The 24,138-nt window shown below is 37.4% G+C and overlaps 2 protein-coding genes and 1 long non-coding RNA gene across 3 annotated transcripts in view; 1 reads left to right on the forward strand and 2 right to left on the reverse strand.

Annotated features, from left to right (window-relative positions):
• Window positions 1–7: 7 nt before the first annotated feature.
• LOC137201752 (uncharacterized) lies at window positions 8–14,915 on the forward strand. Its single transcript, XR_010932306.1, has 3 exons — window positions 8–351; window positions 2,327–4,615; window positions 10,773–14,915. It is a non-coding gene; the product is annotated as an uncharacterized lncRNA (long non-coding RNA).
• LOC137201751 (chymotrypsinogen B-like) lies at window positions 11,410–18,872 on the reverse strand. The gene is made up of 5 exons (XM_067696050.1): window positions 18,630–18,872; window positions 17,060–17,220; window positions 13,691–13,789; window positions 12,260–12,393; window positions 11,410–11,585 (listed from the first exon to the last, which is right to left on the reverse strand). The coding sequence occupies exons 1-5, from the start codon at window positions 18,818–18,820 to the stop codon at window positions 11,421–11,423; spliced, it is 750 nt and encodes a 249-aa protein (XP_067552151.1). The 5' UTR covers window positions 18,821–18,872; the 3' UTR covers window positions 11,410–11,420.
• Window positions 18,873–19,997: 1,125 nt separating this feature from the next.
• The window catches only part of OVCH1 (ovochymase 1), a 67,119-nt gene continuing 62,978 nt past the window's right edge, over window positions 19,998–24,138 (reverse strand). The window contains exons 24-25 of the mRNA XM_067698609.1: window positions 20,639–20,812; window positions 19,998–20,002 (exon numbers count right to left, since the gene is read on the reverse strand). Of these exons, the coding sequence (XP_067554710.1) occupies window positions 19,998–20,002; window positions 20,639–20,812 (179 nt within the window). The remainder of the gene's footprint in view (window positions 20,003–20,638; window positions 20,813–24,138) is intronic.

The raw sequence follows: 24,138 nt of genomic DNA on the forward strand, positions 1-24,138 counted from the left end.
TCTCGCGATATTCCTTTCGCTGACGAAGTGCTTTGTGAATCAAGAGGTGTGAGCCGAGTTAAGGGGGCTCGGGTAAGAAGAATGGAGGTTTAAACTTATTTCACTTGTGACCACGTGGCTAGCAAGGAATTAACTTCTCCAAGGAGAGCTTTGTTACCTACCAACGGATACTTAGAGACCACAGAAAGAATCTCAACTCCTCTAATAGTACTTCGTTAGGAATGAGATACTTGGGCGCAGGAATTAACATTTGCAGCCCTATCCGTATTACTCTTACAAACTCTGCACCACGTTTTGTGCCCCTTTATTTTCTTCTGTCAAGAACGTTTAAACTTTCCTTTCCAGGCACAGGTAACGCTTTTAAATTATTTGTTAAATGTTTTTCTTGTCTTCTAGATGGTAAGCTCTGTAAGAAATCACATGTGTCTTCCTCATTCTTATATCACCAATACTTTTCTATGCACTCGAATATTTGTTGAGAAAGAAAATTAATACTTCATTCACCTTTTTTCCCTAACACTTCATATTATAAGAGGTAACAGAGGGGACTTTGGAAAAAAAGGGCTCAAGAGCAAGCCCATGTGTTACCAGATTTTCCAAACATTGAGATTTTTAATTTTATGATTTATTGACCAAAAATTCTAACAAAAGCGTAATAATGACTAATTCTTAAATGGTAAGCACTGATTTTTCTTCCCCAGTAAGCAATATTTATATGCTTTACTTTCCTCATCTCGTTTAATCTTTTACAACTGTGTACGGTAATAACATTATTTACCCATTTAATAGATAAGGAAATTGAGTCAAGTGGCAGTTAAGTGATTTACCCAATGTCAGATAGCTGGGAGAGGCAGGGAAATCTTGACCACAAGACTAAACTGCCTTTCGAAGGAGCAGTCATCATTTTGTTTATTGAATTAACGTTTATTGAAATATGAAATTTTACTAAATTTAAACTGTCCTAGAAAATAAGGGCAGATAAAGAGTTTCCACTGATGCAATTTCATTTCCAGACTTTCATTTCAGGATTAGTCCAAAAACTTTAAACCAACTCTAAACTGATATAAAGTTTCTGCCTCCTTCACATATTTATGAAGAAGCATAATGTGATGTCTAAGATCATAGACACTGTAGCTAGGATTTCCTGGGTTAAAATTCCAGTTCAATAACTTACTAGCATGTGACCTTGGGCACATTATTTCATTATTTTGTCCTCTTTTCTTCATCTATAAAATTGTACTATAATGTCTCAAAGATTTTTATAAGGACTAAATGAGTTAATACATATCTAAAGTGCTTCTTTATCTTAGCCACAAATGCACCATCAGCCCTTCCTTTGTAGGTCTGATTGTTTGAGGTCTTGTGTGGCTGGAAGCTGGTTGTTGTTCACTTAGTTACACTGGATGCCTGGTCTCTAGAGTAGTCTACTTTCAGGGTAACAACTATCCCATAAGAGTTGGATGGCCCAGTGAAACAAAACTGACTAATTTGATCCTGCTTATTTAAAAAACAGCTCACCATCTCCTATAATACTAAGTCAAGACTAAATTTCCTCCTGAAGATTGAAACCTTGCTTAACTAGAAAGAGGGGCGAGTACTTAATCCTATGTTATTGGTGTAGTTATATCTAGAAAACAATTTGCTTCCAAGGAAAAAAAATATGTCCATTATGTATTATGAAACTGTGGGTAATGATTAGTCAAATCCGTTTCACCTGCCTTCACTAATCAAGGTCATTTTAAGACTTGCTTGTCCTCCAAGCAGCACATAGCCTAAACAATAAGATATTTGCCCGAGTTATTTTCAAGGAACTTGGGGTCATCTGTGTCTAGCTCAAGCTGAGCTGGTTAAGGCTGGATGGGATCACCAACCCTACAACTGGGCATGTGGAGTGTCCACTTGGTGACCTTTTGAAGGTGCAGTGGCCCATAGCTTAGTTAGGCCTGCACAGAATGACCATTACCTCACCTTTTCCCATCACCCTTCTCCATGCTCCCCCACTGAGACCGCCCTGCTTCTTTATTCCATAAATACCCAGAGAGCCCCTTGCCTTCAGGAAGGCAAATTTGAGATTTGCCCTCCAGCCCCCTCGCTTGGCTGCCGTGTGGAAAAACCCTGCCTTTGCTGCAAACCTCAGCATCTCAGCACTTGGGCTTGCTGTGCGCTAGGTAAAACGAACCTGGTTTGGTAACATTGCCCACAAAAGAGAACTGGGAGATAGATGTTAGATTGGGAATTAACAACTGGTGCTAAACAACCTGTATTTTGTGCAAATGATCAAAAGGTGTTTTCATACTGGTTTTTGTTTGTTTTTTTCTTTTTTTAGTTCTCTGTAGTTTGCATAAAAGTTTTAGCAAGTAAGCAACAAAATTAAGGTAAGTTAATACTTTTTGCTATATGAATGCCCCAGAAACACCTCAAATTCAATATATCCCAAGTGGATTTTATAATTTACCCCAAATCTGTTTCTTCTGCACTGTATCTACAAAAGTCAATGGCACCACTAACCTCAGATTCAGTCACTAGCTACCAATCCCAGTGACCAGTCAATTTCCTTCATTAAGACTATTTCCAGTTTCATGCTGTACACCAGACTCTGTGATTTTTATGTATGTGACAAACTATCATAATTAGAAAGGAAAAAAACCCAGGATGATATGACAGAAAGAAAATCAACTTTCAACTGAGCACAGCAGAAGACATTTTTCCATTTTCTGATATGATTATATACCACTGATGTTGAGCTAAAAAGGTCAAATAATTTCCATCCCATATATGAGATATGTCCATAAGTTGATTTTCCTATCATATAAAAAATATAGAAGCAGCTAAATATGTAAATAATACATGGTCAGAGTTCAGATGCTTTGACTAAAAATTATGAATACATTTGTATATCTTACTGTTCAACAGGACCTAACCTGACAAATACTCTTATGAATTAAACTTGTTTTTCTAAGTAAAGGATAGTTGAACCAACAATAGTGAGGTCCCCCTCCTCCCTGTCTGGGTCTTAGAAGGAAAGAAGCCAGTCAGACCTGTTCCCCCCTGCCCTCCACCGTCTCATGAACCAGTCTGCATGAGTAAACTTGGTCAGAAGTTGATTTTTCCTCTAATGGAGGGTAATTAGGTTGGGGGAACCTCATTAAAGATCTGAGTCCTTGACACAGATTGAGGCTGCTGCTTTGGTATCACATCCATCTATAAGGGTGATGCTCTATATCACATTGAGTGCCCTTTGGCACTCCCATCATAATAGAGATGGGGATTGCTGAGTCTGAGGTAGGAGAAGCCATTAACGTCATGTCTATCCTAAGCCAAGTCCATGCTGAAGGAACACACAGGAACCCATTAGAGTCTTTCATTTGGAGGCAAAAGATGGAAAAAATGAGGCTGGGAAATTAGTAATTTTTTTTTTTTTTGGTCTATACACCAAGCAGATAGGCTTGATTCAGTTAAACTATATGATTTGTCCAGGATGAATTAAAAAAAACAATTATTATAAAGTTTAAAGGGTGCTAGCAAAGGCCATAAAGGACAGTGCAGCTCCCCCTTGCTCTCTCTTGGATCATCCTTTGGGGAAATGCAGCTGTTTTGTCATCAGCCCACTCAAGAAGCCCAGTGGAGAAGTCCACATGGCAAAGCATCTTTGTGCATTTAAATATTCCTGATGAGAAGTCTAAAGCCACTCAGATTCTTGACCCTATGTATGAGACCTGTTTTTCTCTGGAATCTTATGTAATTTTCTTGTCCCCAGTGCCTTTAAGCTTCACAGTGACATCTGTGATCTGGGTCCGTCTTCACTCTTGTGCTAGGCATCCAGTGCGTTCTTTCCACCTGACAACACATACCCTTAAGTTCTAGGAAGTTTTCTTGATTTGTTTCCTTGATTAATTTCTCACCTCCATTTTCTCTATTTTCTCCTTCTGAAACTCCAATTATTGTTATGAGATGTCCTGGACTATTAAAAATGATAACTAGCGGAAATGGGAAAAGGATAGCAGTGAAATAAAGAATTATAATTTTTGCTTTATACAATCACAGTATCACTTTTTAATTGACTTTCTTTTGCACTATTCTTAGAAAAGGTAATAAAAGTAAAATTAATGCAAAGTATTATAATTAGATATGTGGGAGAGACTTCTGGTTGCCATGTAAATACTCTTCTCTCCTTCTTTAGAACCAGAATCCTGGACAGTAAACCCAAGTGAAGAACTATATTCCCAGGCTTGGCAGGTAGTTATGTAAATAATAGTCACTGAGTAGGGCTTTTATGAAAGTCATTTATCCCCTTTTCTCCTTGCCCTCCCTCATTTCCAATCTTGGAATGTGACTGCGATGACCTGAGCCCTGCAGCAATTTTATGACTTGAGGATTGAATTGATACACTGAGGATGGTGGAGGAGGAAGACAGGAAAAGCTGCAGGCCCTCTAACTTTGTAGAGCTGCCTATCAGCTGCCTGACTCCATTTAAGTAAGAGAATAAAAATCCTAATTCCTTCAAACTACTGTAGTAACGTCTTTTTAACCAGCAGCTGGCAAGTAATTCCTGGTGGATTCAAGGAAATTTATACTATTTTTAAGCTCTCTGAAAACTGAACCTCCCTTATTACACGTAAGTCTTCTTTTTACCTCTCTCCATTTTATTTTCCTTCTCATGTTCAAGTATGTGAATGAAGCCAGCCCAATTCCAATCTCTCCATGCTCCCAGTCTTATCTCCCCAGTCCAAACTCCACACTCTTGCCTACATTATCTTCTGAAAACACCCATCAGCCATGTGATATAGTAATTAAAGTCTGTAATCAGAAAAATCTATGTGTTATTTCTTCTCTGAAACCAGATGTTTGATGTAAAACAAGTCAGCCTCCCTAGCTTCAATCTCATGGGTAAAATGGGAAAGAGAATGCCTTTCTGATACAATTGCGCTCAGAATTAAATTAATATATGTAAAGAAGTTGGCACATGGAAAGCTACTAAGGTAGCCTAATGGGATTGTCATTCCCCAATTAAATCCTTAGGGAAATTATGAAGAGAATTTTTGAAAAACAAAATGGAGACATAAAAAAGAACAGAAAAATTAGAAAGCTGTACTGTATTCTTGAACAGCAAGGCTTAATAAAATCAACCTCTCCCCAAGTAACATATGACATAGCCTCTGCCTGCACACATAACAGTGTATTGCTGGATTTTGACTACATTCAAACATGAGAGTTTAATCAGATTTTACCCATCCTGATAAAAGTGCCATTAAAGTAAAAATCCTGGAACTGTTCCTTAAAAAACAATTTGTAAGTGTACAATTCCATGATTTTAGTAAATTTATGCAGTTGTGCAACCATCACCATAATCTAATTTTAGAACATTTCCATCACCCCCATTTTGTTATTTCTTGCACTTACCCATAACCTTAGGGAACCACTGTTCTGCTTTCTGTCTATAAATTTGTCTACATTCCATGTAAGTGGAATCCTAACATGTAGTCTGTTGCGACTGGCTTCTTTCAATTAGCATAATGATTTTGAGTTTCATCCATTTTTGTAACAATTTTTTTTTTAACATCTTTATTGGGGTACAATTGCTTTACAATGGTGTGTTAGTTTCTGCTTTATAACAAAGTGAATCAGTTATACATATGTTCCCATATCTCTTCCCTTTTGCGTCTCCCTCCCTCCCACCCTCCCTATGTAACAATTTTTTAACTATTCTCTTCAAGTATTTTTTAAAGGATCCAAGGTCAGGTTGGGGGGGGGGGGAATCCTCTTTAAAACTTTATTTTAGAAAAATGCACAAAATAATAACTAACATGAATTGAAAGTTTACTAGGTGCCAGCCACTTTTTTAAGTGGTTTGAATTTATAAACTTTAACTATAGGATATCTGTATGAATAGGTTTTTTTATTACCTCCACTTTATAGATGAGAAAATGGAAGTATAAGGAGACTAACTTGCCCAAAGTCATAACACTAGTTGGCGATGAAGGCGGGATTTGAACCCAAGAACCAACACTTAATCCCTATTCCCAGGGGTTATTAATATTACATTCAAAACATTTTCATAAGATTAGTTTTAATGATTAAATGACCTAAATGGAAATGTCAAGTAATATCTGGCACCTAGAAGATAAACAAATGTTAAACCCTTTTCCCCTGGAAGAGAATAGATGGTAGAAAATGTAATTGCCAGTGTTAACTAAGCAAAGTTAAATAGTGACATCAGGGAATGCAAGTGTCAGTGACAATTTGTGCTTTCTAGGCAGAGGGAACTGCCGAAAATGCAAGGGTATAATGCTCCGAATGAGTGTGGAACTCTAATTACCTGGAGAGAAGAATAGGTTCTATGCTGAGAAGCTAGTATTATTTAAAAGGTCTGTAAGTATACTTATACTGTGTACACAGAAGTATTATGTAAGTTATGGAGCAAGATCATAAACATCTGTAAAACCACCACCAACTTAACTAGAAAATTATTAATACCACTTGTGTGTGGTTCCTCCATCCTATCCCCACACCCCCCGCCCACTGCTCTGAATGGTGGGTTATTTTCCCTGGCATTTTTTTCAACCATATATGAAGCCTAAGCAGTTTAATTTTGCCTGTTTCTGAGCTTTATAAGGTACCTACTCTTCTGAAATTTGCTTTTTAAGCTCAGCATTGCTTTTAAGATTCACCTAAAGAGCCTGTGGAATGTCATATATTTTACTGCTGTGTGAGTATACTATATAGATTTTGATTATCCATGCTTCTCTAGTGGACATTGGGAAGTCCGGCTTTTGCTGATATTCACATTTCTATAAACTTTCCTGTACATGTTTAGTGGTCATGGTTGCATCACTTTCCTAGGACACTGTTCCCAAACCTGACTGCACATTAGCATCATGTAGGGAGTTAAAAAAATTACCCCTAGGACTTCCCTGGTGCCTTAGTGGTTAAGACTCAGCACTCCCAGTGCAGGGGGCCTGGGTTCGATCCCTGGTCAGGGAACTAGATCCCACGTGCCACGCAACTAAGACCTGGTACAGCCAAATAAATAAATAGTAAAAAAAAAAAAAATTACCCCCCTCCATGCCCCAGATGTTTTCATTTAATTGCCATGGTTGAAGACAATGCTCTAGGGCATTTACCTAGAGGTAGAATTGCTGGCTCAGAAGACATTGGCATCTTCAGTTTTACCCATGTTATCTGAGTTGCACCCCACCCCCAGCCGTGAGGAGAGTTCCCCTCCACTCCACATTCTCATTATCTGTTTATCTTGTCACACTATGCATTTTGCCAATTTAGAGAATGTAAGATGGCGCTATTTCTTGCTTTTGTATTCTGTTCTCTTGATCAGTTTATCTCTGCAGCAATACCACCCTGTCTTAATTACTCTAGCTTAATTGCCTCTGTTATAATTCCCCCACTTCATTTTGCCTCTTTAAGAGATTCTTAGTTATTTCGGCCCCAGCAGTTGTTTGTGTTACCACTATCTGACAATTTGGTTTAAATTTACTCTTATTTTATAAATATCTGTGGGGGATAGAAAAATGAAAGTGATCATGCTACTGATAATAAAGTTGAGACCAAGATGAAATCAGGTAAGTGCCCAAAGCTGTTAATCTTTGGTGAGAATTAGACACTTGTCAGGCTTAAGTTGTTGACTGTTAAATTGACAAAGAATATGCATGAAATGTTGGAACTATATTGTTGAAAATTTTATGAAAAAGACAAGATGTAGGGGACTACCCTGGTGGTCCAGTGGTTAAAACTCCGTGCTCCCAAAGTAGGGGGCCCGGGTTCGATCCCTGGTCAGGGAACTAGATCCCACGTGCCACAACTAAGACCAGCACAGCCAAATAAGTAAATAAATATTTTTTTTAAAAAAAAAAAAAAGACAAGACGGAGGGTTAGAGAAAGTGAAGTAATGCAATTTATGGCTTAAGAATGAATAACAAAATGTTCCAACAATCCAAATGACAGGAGAGATTCAGAGTATGTGTAATTGTTAATAGGAAAAGAGCTTGATACAGATTTCTTTAACGTAAGATATTGGTGTATAAAACATTAAAACATAAAACAAAAATCAAATCAACTAATACTTGAGCTTTAAAACTCAGCTCAAACATTACTTCTCCTGCAGAACCTCCATCCATCCTTGCAGAAAGTGTTGGTTGTTCCCTCCTAGACTGGCAGCTCCCATGGCATGTGGAATTGGAATTACCTTTGTATATTGTTCTTCTCCACTAGAATGAGATGCTAAGATAAGGGAAACTTCCTTTTTCAAGGTGCCCCTACTTGACACACAGTAGGTGCTCAACGAGGACATTTTTAAATACACACATGAGTGAAAACTTAGGTTATTAGGTCTCTAATTTTTTTTTAATTTGGCTATGTAACCCTTACAGACTATATCAGTTTACAAAATTGATTGTAGTCTAATCCACATAGAGCTTGACCTTGAAATGAAAGAATAAAAAAGAGTTCTTGGGAAGAAGAAACAGTCAAAGTAAGAAATAAAGCTTATGTCCCTCCTGAGTTAAATTGGCTTTCAACTAGAGAAAGGGCAAGTAAAACAGTCTAACATAGTAAAATAGTCTAACACAGTTCTATTCAATAGGGAAAAGATTAAATACAGAACAATTTGAAAATTACTGCCAACTCAAGCTGAAAACAGAGCACCAGTCTCTGACCCTCGTATGAAAGTCAGGCAGCTTCCTTAGGTAGTACATGGAATGCTAACCCTTCGTCCTTTGCTGACAGAGCCCTCAAGCATCACCACCAGATCACTGTCCCAGGAGGTCAGAGATTGTGCCAGTACCAAAATTAACCACCTTCAGATCATACTGTGAAGAAGAAAGCTTTAGACAGGCCTGACATTTTAATACAGCCCATCTTTAACCCCCCTTAATGTTATCTGATTGAAAAGATGAGAGAAATTCAATGAGACAAAGTAAAAATGGTACAAAACAAATTAACATAAGAATTAGAGAATCCTTATTGTAAATCTCATCTTTCAATTTACTGAGTCCCTATCAAAGAGTATAATTTAAATTAATTAAAGCAGTTTAGACCAATATTCATGTAAGAGGTTTTTAGTAAATACTAATTCAAAAAATTCAAAATATTTTCCCTTTATAGCATTTGCAAAAGAGAGGAGAGACAGAAAGAGAAAAAGAGAGGGGTAGGGACAGGGGGGGTGAGAGAAAGGGAGATCAGAGAAAGAAAGGAAAAAAAGTATTTATTTTTTGCTAATATCTTTATGAGTTGTTCTTTGATTAGGTTATATTGTGCTTACCTAAAAAGTTAAAACTATCCTCCTTTTTTGAATGCTGTAATTTTGGAAACCAAATGATAAATTTTGGTGGAAAATAAGAAAAAATAGTTGCTTCAGACTTCTTATTCTGTATTATATATCTCTGTGATGGGCTTTGGCATTAAGTATCCAGGCTCAGGCACCTTCCTTAGTTTTTGGCTAAGCCTAGAGAGATGAGGGTATTGGTCAGCTGAAGTTCAGATAAATGTTTTGTAAACAAGTGAAATATCCTAAGATTTTATCTAAAAATTTAAAAATCAAATGATAAGCCTGATAAATAATTTCTTAAATGTCAATTGCTCACTGAAATTGTGAAACTTACAGGGACCATTCCTGTAAACCTGCGCATAGGGCACTGTTCTATGTGAGTAAAATTAGGAATTATATGGAGTGAGGGCTTCCCTGGTGGCACAGTGGTTAAGAATCTGCCTGCCAGCTCAATATCAAAAGAACAGCCCAATCCAAAACTGGGTAGAAGACCTACATAGACATTTCTCCAAAGAAGATATGCAGATGCCCAACAAACACATGAAAGGATGCTCAACATCATTACTCAACAGAGAAATGCACATCAAAACTACAATGAGATATCTCACACCAGTCAGAATGCCCGTCATCAAAAAATCTACAAACAATAAATGTTAGGGTGTGGAGAAAAGGGAACCCTCTTGCACTGTTGGTGGGAATGTAAATTGATACAGCCACTATGGAGAACAGTATGGAGGTTCCTTAAAAAACTAAAAATAGAACTACCATACGACCCAGCAATCCCACTACTGGGCATATACCCTGAGAAAACCATAATTCAAAAAGAGTCATGAAAAAAAAAAAAAAAAAGTCATGTACCACAATGTTCATTGCAGATCTATTTACAATAGCCAGGACATGGAAGCAACCCAAGTGTCCATCAACAGATGAATGAATAAAGAAGATGTGGCACATATATACAATGGAATATTACTCAGCCATAAAAATAAACGAAATTGAGTTATTTGTAGTGAGGTGGATGGACCTAGAGTCTGTCATACAGAGTGAAAGAAGTCAGAAAGAAAAACAAATACTGTATGCTAACACATATATATGGAATCTAAAAAAAAAAGGTCAGAAAAACCTAGGGGCAGGACAGGAATAAAGATGCAGACCTACTAGAGAATGGACTTGAGGACATGGGGAGGGGGAAGGGTAAGCTGGGACAAAGTGAGAGAGTGGCATGGACATATATACACTACCAAATGTAAAACCGATAGCTAGTGGGAAGCAGCCGCATAGCACAGGGAGATCCACTTAGTGCTTTGTGACCACCTAGAGGGGTGGGATAGGGAGGGTGGGAGGGAGGGAGATGCAAGAGGGAAGAGATATGGGGATATATGTATATGTATAGCTGATTCACTTTGTTATAAAGCAGAAACTAACACACCATTGTAAAGCAATTATATTCCAATAAAAATGTTAAAAAAAAAAAAAAATCTGCCTGGCAATGCAGGGGACATCAGTTCGAGTCCTGGTCCAGGAAGATCCCACATGCTGCGGAGCAATTAAGCCCGTGTGCCACAACTACTGAGCCACGTGCCACAACTACTGAAGCCTGTGTGCCTAGAGCCTGTGCTCCTCAACAAGAGAAGCCCGCACACCACAACGAAGAGTGGCCCCTGCTTGGTGCAACTAGAGAAAGCCCACGGACAGCAACAAAGACCCAGTGCAGCCAAAAATAAGTAAATTAAATAAAATTTTTTAAAAAGCTTAAAAGAAAAGAATCTTTAAAATAAAAAAAAAGAATTATATGGAGTGAATAACATCTCCATATCTTCCAATGTTAACCAAATTAAAAAAACAGTAAAAGTATATGTGATGGTACTCAAATTTGACATATAGTACATGGTACACTAGACCTGAAATTAATGACATTTAAGATTGTAAGTTCCCAGGAGGCATGAACCAACATTAGCTTTCTGTGACCAATGTTTAATATTGAATGTATGTACACACCAAATCCAAGCTTCTCAATGACAAGGGTTGGGGGCAGTGACATTGAGTTTTTTAGCAATGACAAGAGACGTATTTTTCAGGTAGGCGGTCATGTATTTCCTTTCCCACTTAGGAACACAATTCCACCATGCTGCTCTTCCAGTGATCATGCTTCTCCTCCAGTGACAGATGTGATCCAGTCTCTATAAGCAGAAATTCTGGTGAAGACCGTTGGTGCGTCAGGATGGCAATTACTGCTGCCCCAGCTCACAATACCGATGAGCTTGTACTGCCCATCCTGGGCACACTGCAGTGGTCCTCCAGAATCTCCCTGCAACCAGCAAAAAGAGAAGTTCATTCTCCTGGCTGCACGATTCATGGCGGACACTAACCCCCAACTGCAGGGGATGATCCGACAGTGTGTAAGTCACTGTCATCTCTGATTTCTGCTCATAATAGCATAGGGAACTACAACCACTGAGGTAGTTGGCTGATGTTACAGATCTCTGAATCAAATCAAAATCTACATTTTCAAGGCAAGGCTGAAAGGAACATTTAGCATAAATTTATTTTATGCTGACAATAGACTGTGCCATGCAGAAAGTTTCAAGCATCTAATATAAATGACTAAATGACGGTTTTGAGTTACGTGAAAGCATCTTTATATTTTCAGTGCTACTGGAAGTAGGTAGTTTGAGCTACCTAATACAGCTATGAAGTTGAACCACAAGAAATCATCATTTTTTTGTGGATCAAAAACAGTTGAAAGTTATCAGTTTCACATAGTTGAACCTAGCAATTGAACAAGTAATTCCTTTTGAGAATAGAATCCACAAAAATATCAAATTGGCAATCACAGTACATCAATTTAGCAATGTACTTACTCCTCTCACTTTTCATTTTAAAACTACCATACATTTATACCTTTTTATGGTCAGCAAACACCCATTCATGAGACACACTGAGGAGAAAACTCCTGCCCTCATCAGTGCAGGCCTTCATTACCATACAGGACGATGATCCTGCAGCCCCTCCGCATATATTGGTATTTTTAATATCCAGTCCCCAGTAGCTTCGACAAGATGTACTACTAATCAGTGGTACCTTTGCCTGCTGCACAGTTTTAGGAAATTCATCTTCTAGTAGAAAAGGAATAAAAACACATAGGCAAATGATATTAAAGGATAAAACAAAAAAAGCCTTATATATACACAGACTCCGAGGGTTAAATCCCACCCATTCGCCCCTCTCAGCACTATAGTGATGCTGTTAGGTGACTTCTAAAAAACTAATATAATCACTCCACAGTGGCTTATACAACAGAAACAATGAAAAACATTTTATGTGGGTTCTTTTGTCTTTAGTATAGTCCTCAGAAGATATAAAAACATCACTTTATGCAAAAAAGACAAAGTTTACACCCAAATCAGTTGTTGATAAAGCAAACAATATACATTTTTTACATATTAAGTCTATACTTTAATTCATTGGTTTCACGACATTCTCATTCTTTTGATTTGACTTCTGCTGAGCAGACATTCTGGTTAAGTGCTGACACTGACTGGAAGCTGACAACTGAAATTGCATTCTAAATAACTAGTTTATTGGATATTTGTAGGTAGTTAATTCATTTGCAGAATAGGGTGTATGTGAGACCAGAGTCATGGGTTTGATCTTTATATGGACTAGAATATCTGCACATAATCTTTCTACCCACTTACCTTTTTTTTTAATTGAAGTATAGTTGAGTGATTCAGTTATTACATATGTATATTTTTTCATATTCTTTTCCATTGTGGTTTATTACAGGATATTGAATATAGTTCCCTGTGCTACACAACAGGACCTTGTCGTCTATCCATTCTACATATAATAGTTTGCATCTGCTAATCCCAACTCCCACTCCAACCCTCCCCTGCCCCCCCTCCCCCTTGGCAACCACAAGTCTGTTCTCTCTGTCTGTGAGTCTGTTTCTGTTTCATAAATAAGTTCATTTGTGTCATATTTTAGAGTCCACATATAAGTGATATCATATCTACCCATTTACCTTTTATACCAGCCTATCATTTCAGAAAAATGCCTCACAGCTTTAAGAATAGGCTCATATATCTTCAAGTATGGGTTTTCAAAATAGAAATATCTACACTGTTGTGAAAACAATTATGTGTGTGAGTGTGTGCATACACAAATATTTATTAGGTAATAACATCACTAGACATTTACCAACACAGTTTTTAAAAGTATCAGTGAACTTGTATTAATGAATATGATGGCCTAAAACCCAACCAGTCACCTGTAGGTCCATTATGAAAAAATTTTTCCACTATCATTCCTATTAAAAATACAGAAAAATTGAAAATGAGTAAACAGTATACTCAGACTTCACATATATTTGTTTGGATTCTAATCTTAGAAGAGGTAATAAAATATACTCACGATGAGGTTCAGTTATTCCCCATCCAGCAGTCATACATTTGGAAAGTAAATTTATTTTATCATCTTTCCCTGGCAAACAGATTGGAGATACAAACTTTCCTAATTAAAAGGATGAGAAAGAAAAACGCAAATATCAGTTAGTCCGTAAGATTCATATTAACATTGTCTATACTGTTTGCTCTTCAGTGATGGCTCTAAAAATACCTACTTTGACCTAACAGTACCCTTTCTAACCCTGTAATTTAATAAGTCTTCCAGAAGATTCCACCTATTATTTACTCAGAGGGGATCATCCCAATATACATGTTACCACTTTGCTCCAGGTATTTCCATATCCTCCTAGGAAAACAGAAACACATGCCCTACACTGAAATGTGGGGCTTCTCATCCATAACCATTTTTTAAAGTGCATCTGTCTTTTTGCCTGTGTGCCTTCAGGACATCACCTTGTTGAATTTGAGATGAGAGTGGAGAAGAATATAATTGTCTTCTTTTTAAGATTTTTATTATTTATTTATTTTTGGCTGTGTCGGGTCTTAGTTGCGGCACGTGGGCTCTTTGTTGTGGCATGCGGGCTTCTCTCTAGTTGTGGCATGTGGGTTTTCTCGGGTTCCAGGGCACATGGGCTCTGTCGTTTGTGGCACGCAGGCTCTCTAGTGGAGGCGCGCAGGCTCAGTAGTTGTGGCACACGGGCTTAGTTGCCCCGTGGCATGTGGGATCTTAGTTTCCGGACCAGGGGTTGAACCCGCGTCCCCTGCATTGTAAGGTGGATTCTTTACCACTGGACCACCAGGGAAGTCCCTATAATTGTCTTCTTTTTTCAACTATGTTATATGAAGAACGGGGAAAAACACGTAGCAATTTAACTGTTAAAGTATTCTTACAGCTAAAAAGTATTTTTATATCTAATTCTATCTTCACAGGTTATTATAAAATATATTGATACATTATACATTTACATTTTTTCTTATCACCAAAATCTGCGTATATATAAATATTGTGGGTTTGTGTGTCTGTGTGTATATATGCCCCCCACACACACACACACACTGAATGCAGTGCTCTTGTGTTTGTTTTCCCTTTTTCCCAGGCTATATAACTTCATTTTCATCCAAATTTTTACATACTTAAATGCGTCAGCATATCTGCTGTCATAGGCCGTTTATATCAATGATATGTTCTTTATTTTTACTGCTATCTCTTAATAAAATTACATAAAACTGTTTGTAACTTGTCTATTCTTTTCCTACTCATCTCTCTACGCGTGTGCCAAATCTTATGTTATTCTGCCTTCATAGATAATCATTGCTCTATCGTATCTTCTCCCAAATTTCCTTGAGCTAAATAACATTTTCCTACTAACAACATATTTTTTTAGTCAGCCATTTTTCTTATTCTGATATTCTTCATTTACTAGCTTATGATCATGCCATTTACATGGCATCATTATTACATCATTCTTTTTAATAGCATATAGTATTCAGGTAATGAATGTACCTCGATTTATTAAATCCCATTGGAAAACATTTAGACTTTTAATTTTTTCCTTTATAAGCTGCATCAAGTTTCTGAGATCATGCATCTGTGCATTTGTGCCAGTATTCCTGGACGATTGAGTTGCTGGACCACAAGGCACACACTTTAAAAACTGACAGATATTGCCAGATTGCATCATTTGGCAGGATGGAGGAGGGGGATGTATTGACTTGTACTCCACATCCAGCTGTGTTTATAACTTAGAAATACATCAAGAGTCTTGAAAACAGTTATGCCCTAAATCCAGCATTTCTGCTTCCGAGAAATTTATCTTAAGGCAGTCATAGACCTGGAAAAATGTACACATAAGGATAGTCAATCCAGCATTATTTAAATTAAAAAAAAGGAAACAACCTTTACACAAATGTTCGTGGGAGCTTTATTTGTAATATCTAAAAGCTAGAAACCACCCAGATATTCTTCAACAAATGAATGGTTAAACGTTACGAGTGGTTAAACATTCATACTGTGAACACTACTCAGCTATTAAAAGGAATGCACTACTGATACCTGCAACCACATAAATGAAGCTCCAGGATGTTATGCCCAGGAAAAAAGTCAATCACAAAAGGTTACATATTATATAATTCCATTTATGTAACACTCTTGAATTGACAAAATTATAAAAACAGAACCGATTTGTGGTTGACGGAAGTCTGGGTGGGGAGGGTGGAGTGGGGAGGAAGGAAATGGGTGTGGCTATAAAGGGGCAACAGTATCGATCCTTACTGTGACAAAAATGTTCTGTATCTCAACTATATCAATGTCAAATCCTGCAAGATGTTACTATTCGTGAAAACCAGGTTAAAAAGTACTTTGGTTTCTCTGTACCATTCCCTATAACTGCATGTGAATCTACAGTTATCTCAGCATTGAAAGTTTAACTAAAAATAAATTTAAGAAGCAGGATAAAGAGAAAAAATACTGATGTCAGAGCTCCAATCCTGAGATTGTAATTAATTGTTCCAAAATGTATCTGGGCTGATAGTTTTGTTTGTTTTGTTTTTAAAGCAACTCAGAGGATGATAATGCGTAGTCAAGGTTAAGAAGCACTGTTCTAAATGCTCTCACTGACTCAGTTTTAAAAGCATGAAAAGCAAATGGTAGATTGAACCATGATTGGGGGTTTGTAGGATGAATGCACCGAAAAGACATACAAGGGGAGGTCTATAGGCAGAAACAGAGGAGAGAACTGGAGCAAAGGAAGAAAACTGTCCCAGAACCCTGTGATGTCATGGAAAGGCTTGGGTGTGAAAGTGGGAACTATCCACAGATCTTAGTTACATTCCCCCCAATACACCTTTCCACTGAATGCTCACCTGTGCTAAGTAGGTAGGTGGGTTACTGCCATTCCCTTTCTACAAACAATAAAGCTAAGGTCACAGAAGTTACATAACATGCCCAAGATCACATGGCTACTTCCTGACAGAGCCAGGATTAACAATGCCTCAGTTTCACTTAGCTTTGGCTTAAGTAAACATTTTTTTAAAAACCAAGATTTTACTAAGTTATGAAGGCACAGAAAATTAAACATCTGGTGGTTCAAACTGATGTTCTAAGTATTTGGGATAACCTCATAGAACATAAAGAGTCTCAGGAGAATATATAGGACAAAGTTAAAAACATACTTCTCTGAAATCTTCTCTAGACCTCTGTCAATTAAATACACATAACAGTAAAATGTTTATGCAGATACTTCAGCTTTTAGAGAAAGTATCTTAGAATGTAAGAAAATTTTAAAATAATTATTTAACTTCAAAAGTACATACAGCACTTCTAAGCAAGATGGAAGATAAAAGTTTCAAAATATGGAAAAGAGTTATCCATACTGACCTAGTTCAACAGGGTTTTCCAGATGCAGCAAGCATATATCATCATTGGGAGGAAATTTTGTGAAGCTGGGGTGAGTATATACAGCTTTCACGGGTATCAAATCTCTGTCTTGTGTGTTCCACAAGTAACTTCTTCCTATTACCAGGTTGTCTGTGACAGTACTTGTCATAAGAAAAGAGAGTGAGGAAATAGATACCACTTTTAATGAGGCCATCACTTTTCAGAATTACTAAGAATGTATTCTTTAACATTTTTTTTGCTTCTATACTCCAGTTATATTATTGCCAAAATCTAGTCCCCAAAACTTTCTTTAAAATTTTTAATCTACATTAATATCCTTATTATCCTGAATTCTTAGAAAATGGGAGTTTCTGATTAATTCAATCCTTGATAAAATGTTTAAAGCATCTACTTTCTTGCCTTCATAACATCAAATAAAATGATTTAGTACAATATATTTTTGACAATTAAGATTCATGATGCCTCAAGATAATGATTTTATGTATTATAATCATTATGCATTATATGATGTACTTATGTGATGGTCACTGAAACTATCCTGAAAGTTATAGTGACTCTACTCCCTAATACGATGTTTCTCAAAGAAATGTCTAGGGACCACATGCATTAAATCTGGCATGTGTATTAAGAATGCAGAATCCCAGACATAACTCAGCAAATCAAATTTCAGGATTAATATTCTAAGATTCTGTTTATAGCAAACTCCCCAGGTAAGTTTAAGCACATGAAAGTCTGAAAACTGCCCTAATAAGGATGCCTTCTTGTGATGTAGCTATATCAAAAGTAAGACTTGGGGAATACTAAAGAAATTGAGTTTTTGGTTCATTGAAGCTTCCTGCTCTCCATGTTATTTGAGCAGATGCTTTCATTATAAAGCCAATTTTAGAGACCCTGAAAATGTCATATCTACTCATTCAGCTATGGGACATTGTATGACAGTGTCAACTGTCTCACTACTTCTGGGAGATAATATTAAAAACGTCAAGCTAAGACTCCTTTGAGGAAGGAGTTTTCAGATATTTCCATATTACATTGAGACCGAGATTCAGATAAAGTCAAAGAAAAAAAAAAAGTTCCTTTAAAGGACATTCTTTAAAATTCTTTGAAACTTTACATATTTATTTCAGGGTTGGGTTTGATCATCAGACAGTCCATAGAGGAGAGCAAGGAGGAAAGGAAGCCACATTTGAGCAGCCCCTCGGCTCTGGGCACCATGCTGAGAGACTGATGCAAAAATGTTGAGACATCATTACCTTCATTTTTATGGATGGGCGGGTGTTGTTAGTTACTTATTAATTAAATTATACCTAGAGGCAGGAAGCTGCTTTTAAAATTAAAAGCTATTAGTAGTAAGTGTATTAGTGAAGCACAGAAAATTTCATAAACCTAACACGTTCATTCATTTGCAAGATGGGGACTGTATCAGTGGGAGCTGATGCTTAATGTTTCTTGTGACATGGGGAGAACAGAAGGAGTGCACCCGCTGTGGACCCTCAAATAGCTCTGCACCGCCCTGCTGTCCCCAACCCTGCACCACTTGGGCACACACCTGAAGTTGCAGTGTGCCGCTGTCAGGACCCACTGTCTCCCAATCAGAGCACCTCCACAGTAATGCTGTCCTTGGTGCTGCAGACTGACCAGCCAGGGCCACGACATCGCAGGGGCGGCACGGCCACCAACCACCCTGGGCTTCCCAAGCTTGGCTGGCAACACGTTTGTATTCCTCTCAGATCCTTCCATGAGAAATGGGTCAACAACAGGAATTCCACATTTGTCTTGGGCTGGCTGTCTTCTGGTATTGTTTTCTACTGTTAGCCCTTAGAAAAGTAACAACAAAACATCAGATAGCAATACTTGTGAAAGTCTATTAAAATCTCAGAATGGAGGCATTTACTTCTTTTGTAGGTTCAAAACTAGGATTCTTTGCAAGAGATGAGACTCATCTTTTCTTCCATTGCTTTTAAATGAGTAAAAATCAATAGTTAATTAAAGCATTAATATATACGTCTTTAGACGAATCAGAACACAAATCAATTTTTAAAAAAGTATTGCACTTAATCATGAAATTACTGGAAATTGTTCTTTCTGTGGCATCGTTTGTGTTACCCAGTATAACATACCTAGACACATCAAAATACTTCAAAATAAAATGTTTATATAAAGGAAAAGCATAGAGGAAATTTCTACCAATGTGTTTACTCCATTCTCAGATTTATAAAGAAATTTACCAGGGAATAACAAGAGACTTAAATATAAAGAAAATTAAGCCTCTCCATAGCTATATAATTTCAGAATGATAAGATATGATCACTTGTGAATTCTTTACTTGAGATTTTTTTTTTACACTAGAAATCTATTTAAAACAAAAAGTTTCTAGCATAGTGGATTTGTGTTTATTCAATCCTTATGTCAAAACTCATTTCTAATTTCTTTTCAGATATGTATAACACATGGATTCCCTCTTCCTTTTACATACATATGCCTAAAAAATATGCAGACTCTTCAGAATTAAGATTATCCTAGATTTTAGGGAGAAAAAACCCACAAAAGGTATTTACTCAAACATGTTTTTAGTGCATTAAGGTTTACTGCATTACTGCATGTTTTTTATTGCATTTGTAATCCACATTATATGTAGTAACTCAGACTTTTGGGCTGTTTGTACACATGTATAACAGCAATATTTTATTAGTATTCAACTTACTTTAAAATACTTAAAAAAATGAGGCTAAATATTTTTACTGAGAATAAAGGGTCAGTTTAGAGATATAGTGATGAAAGACAAAAGCAATGGACACAGAAGAAGGGTCAATTGGGCGAGCATCCCTTTAACAATTAAAAATCACACCTATAGGGTGATGTGGTTCAGTAGTCTACAGCTCAAATCCAGGACTCTTAGGAGAGCCCATTCATTCCACTATCCTAGGAAAGATAGAGCGACATCAAAAAGAACTTTGCATTCACACGGATTAAATTCTTCCTGCAATTACACTCCAATCAAGAAAATCTCCTAATAATAGATTCATTAGGTTTCTTAGTCTTAAGCACAACTAATGGAATTCTAGCTTAAAATTAGATAGGATAAGTAGATAAAAATCAGCACATTTGTTTCTATTTTATGCAGAGAAGTTAGTATAGGTTCAGCTAAAATATTCCTTTTGAGGGCTCTTCATGGGGGTGGGGAGGCAGTTACTTAATAAAAAATATGTTAACAGAGACATGGAAACACACTGAACTCTACCCTTGTTTCAGCCTGAATGGCCCCAGTGGATCTTTTAAATAGCAACTGACTGACTTTTATGTTTATCATTATTTCTTAAATAAAAATAACATACACACATATAAACACATACCCCAATTAACCTTATTACCTCACATGATCTACCTGAACCACCAAACTCTCATGCCTTAAGGAATGGTTGGAAATGAAGTTATCCTATTTTTAGTATTAGAGCAAGGTGACTGACTACCAGTGACTCCTAAATCAGTGGGCCCCAGGTTCTACTTTAAGGCATATATGATACCTGCTTTAATAAATGTTTTAAAACAATTTCTTACCATTAATAGGCAGTTGGATCCCAATACTGCTTTTCTGTGATTGCTTCTGAGTCATATCTTCCAAAATAAGTTTAAAACCTCTTCCTCCCACAGATTCATCAGTCTTAAAATTCACAGTTAGGTAAGCACCACTGGATATCAAGACAAATTCTTTCTTGGAGCCACATAAATGAGCTGCAATGCGAGATATACTCGATAATTAAAATACTTTTCCTGTGTAGTTACATAGGTAAAGGAGGGAGAAGAGAGAGAGGGGACATTAAATTCCAAACAAATCTTGACAAAGGAATGATTATCAATAATGTAAGATCAAGATTTGTGGGATGAAATTCATGATTTGATTGAAACGATAAAAGGGTATAGATTTTAAAAGATAAAGGGAAAAGACTGGGCTAGCAATTGCTTTGGAAATGATATATAATTATATGGCAATCTTTGGTCATAAGGATAGGTAGAGGCATTTCGATGAAGATAAATGGACAGAGAAATAGAAGTAATGGAACAGCACGATGGACCAAAAATTTGCATACTCCCAAAGTTCATATGTAGAAACCCTAATCCCCAATGTGATGGTAGTAGGTGAGGCCTTTGAGACGTGATTTGATTATGAGGGTGGAGCCTTATAAACCCTTATAAAAGAGACCCCAGAGAGCTCTCAAACCACCCCCCCCCCAGCTTTTTTTTTGCCATGTGAGGATATAGCAAGAAGATGGCTATGAACCAGGAAGCAAGCCCTCACCAGACACCAAATCTTGGACTTCTAGTCTTCAGAACTGTGAGAAATAAATGTTTGTTATTTAAGCTACCCAAACTATGGCATTTTTGTTATAGTAGCCAAAACTGACTAAGACACACAGGCTGCCTAAATACAGACTAATGATGATCCTTTCCTAATTCAGAAACACAAAAGTTGTCACAAAGATGGTCCTGATAGTGAGAGGCCATTTGCTGTAATTTATCTGTACAGGCTGTAACTTAAATTATCTCAAGATAAAACAATGATACACTACTGATTTCTCTTAAAGATAATGTTATCTAAGAAATCTGAGAAAGATGGGGAATAGGGCAATAGTTAATCTCTACATCATTCTTAATGCTCAGAGAATCTGGTGAATTGGATGTGATGGGGTACTTTTGGGATGCACCATGTCAAGTAAAGGCATTCTGCATAGAGTCAGCTAACACTCTGGAAGTTTTAAAATAATGGAAATGGGAAAATGTTACTCTCTTTTTCAAAAAGGAGATTGGGAGTTGGCAGAGGGGGATGCGTAGGAGACAGAGAAAAACAAGGAGGCTAGAGGATTTCCAAAGTCTTGTATCAGTGAAGTAGTGTAGCTTAGTCCTTACAGGCTCAGATTCTATATCCAAACTACTGGTTTGGGCTAGTTCTGCCATTTATTAGCTATGTAGCCCTAGGCAAGTTATTTAACCTATCTCTCTGCCTCAATTTTCTCATCTGTATAATGGAGATTAAAAAAATACATGGAATTATATGAAGTTATATTTATGAAGCATTATAAGTGTTTGTTAAATAAAAATAAACCTCAGCAAAATTTTACAGCAAATTATTAGACAGATGGGTTTTGAACACTTGAAGAAGGAATCAGTGGTCACGAGCAACCAGCATGTGTTCCTTTACATGCCATATTAAATTAACCTAATTTAATTTTTGGAAAGAGTTAATTAGATGGTGGCTAGGGAGAATGAGATAAACTTAATGAATCTTGATTTCAGTGAAGCACTTAATAGAGTATTTTATGATGTCCCTGTGAACAGATATAAAATGTAAGTGGATAATTATATGACTAGGAAGTTTCACAGCTGATTAAATAACCATACAATGTTAACCTGAAGGGAAGGTCTTAATGGTATGAAAATGGTTCTATCCTTGGTTTTGCGAAGTACAGTATTTCTATTAATGGCTTAGATAGAAATGCAGATAACACATTTACAAAATGTGTAGGTTTAAGATGGGTGGCTGAATGAGAAGTAAGGAACTAGGTTAAATATAGAATCTTAGTGATAATTTAGTTCAATGTTTCATATAACATGGAGTTTCTTCTTTTTTAAATTTTTTTTAAATTTATTTATTTTTGGCTGCGTTGGGTCTTCGTTGCTGTGTGCAGGCTTTCTCTAGTTGCCGTGAGCGGGCTTCTCATTGCAATGGCTTCTCTTGTTGTGGAGCACAGGCTCTAGGCACGTGGGCTTCAGTAGTTGTGGCATACGGGCTTCAGTAGTTGTGGCTCGCAGGCTCTAGAGCGCAGGCTCAGTAGTTGTGGCACACAAGCCTAGTTGCTCTGTGGCATGTAGGATCTGCCCCGGACCAGGGATTGAACCCGTGTCCCCTGCATTGGCAGGAGGATTCTTAACCACTGTGCCACCAGGGAAGCCCCTAACACGGAGTTCCTTCTAAAATACCCTTGGACATATGAAACCTGGATTTGAAGATATTACATGTAACTTATGAGCATTTTCTCTTTTTGAACAGTTCTAATTGCTTGACAGTTCTTGCTCATGTTGAATCAAAAGGCATCAGTATGGGCTTCCCTGGTGGCACAGTGGTTGAGAGTCCGCCTGCCGATGCAGGGGACACGTGTTGCTGCCCCGGTCCGGGAGGATCCCACATGCCGCGGAGCGGCTGGGCCCACGAGCCATGGCCGCTGAGCCTGCGCATCCGGAGCCTGTGCTCCGCAACGGGAGAGGCCACAACAGTGAGAGGCCCGCGAACAGCAAACAAAAAAAAAAGGCATCAGTGTAATGATGGCCACATGGTTAGTGGACTGGCCAAGGATATAAGTGTTTGAATCAGAGTGCTTGGGCTTTAATCCAACTTTCTCTACTTACTAGTTATGTCACTGGAGGCAAGTTACTCAATATATTTGTGTTTCCTTATATTTAAAATGAGGATAATGTAACCTACCTCCATATGACTATTAAGATTAAGAGTTATAAGTTCTTAAGACTATGCCTGAATAATGGTAAACATTCAATAACTATTAGATATTACTAGGCAGAACAAGTTTCATACCTGGCCTGAGAGTCTCTATGAGAATTCCATAAATATTTGAAGGGGAGAAATTATGAACCTTCTCTCTTCTCCAAGATAAACATGCCCAGGTGTCCACACCCTTCAGCATCCTGGCCATTATGTTCTGTGTTCCAGTTTGTTAATGTTCCTTAAAATTGTTGCTTGACCAAGGATGATATCTAATAGCCAGTGTGGCAGGAGCAACAGCCAGACAGACTGGACATTGACTATGACGATTTGTAAGACTGAGCTAGTGAATGCCAGCTCAGTGCCAACCCTAAATTTGACCACACAAGGGAACTTATTTCTTTTATCTTATCATTCTTTACCAACACTGCTCTGAAATTCTGTAATCATTTGAGATTTCTGAAATTTTGATTTCAAACATCCTACTTTCTAAATCACCACTCCTATCTATCCTAATCCATTAGTATTTCCCTGCTGTAATTGTTTGCTCTCTCCATGACCTTCT

This window comes from Pseudorca crassidens, chromosome 11 (genome assembly GCF_039906515.1).
Source record: "Pseudorca crassidens isolate mPseCra1 chromosome 11, mPseCra1.hap1, whole genome shotgun sequence".
Classification (NCBI taxonomy): Eukaryota; Metazoa; Chordata; class Mammalia; order Artiodactyla; family Delphinidae; genus Pseudorca; species Pseudorca crassidens.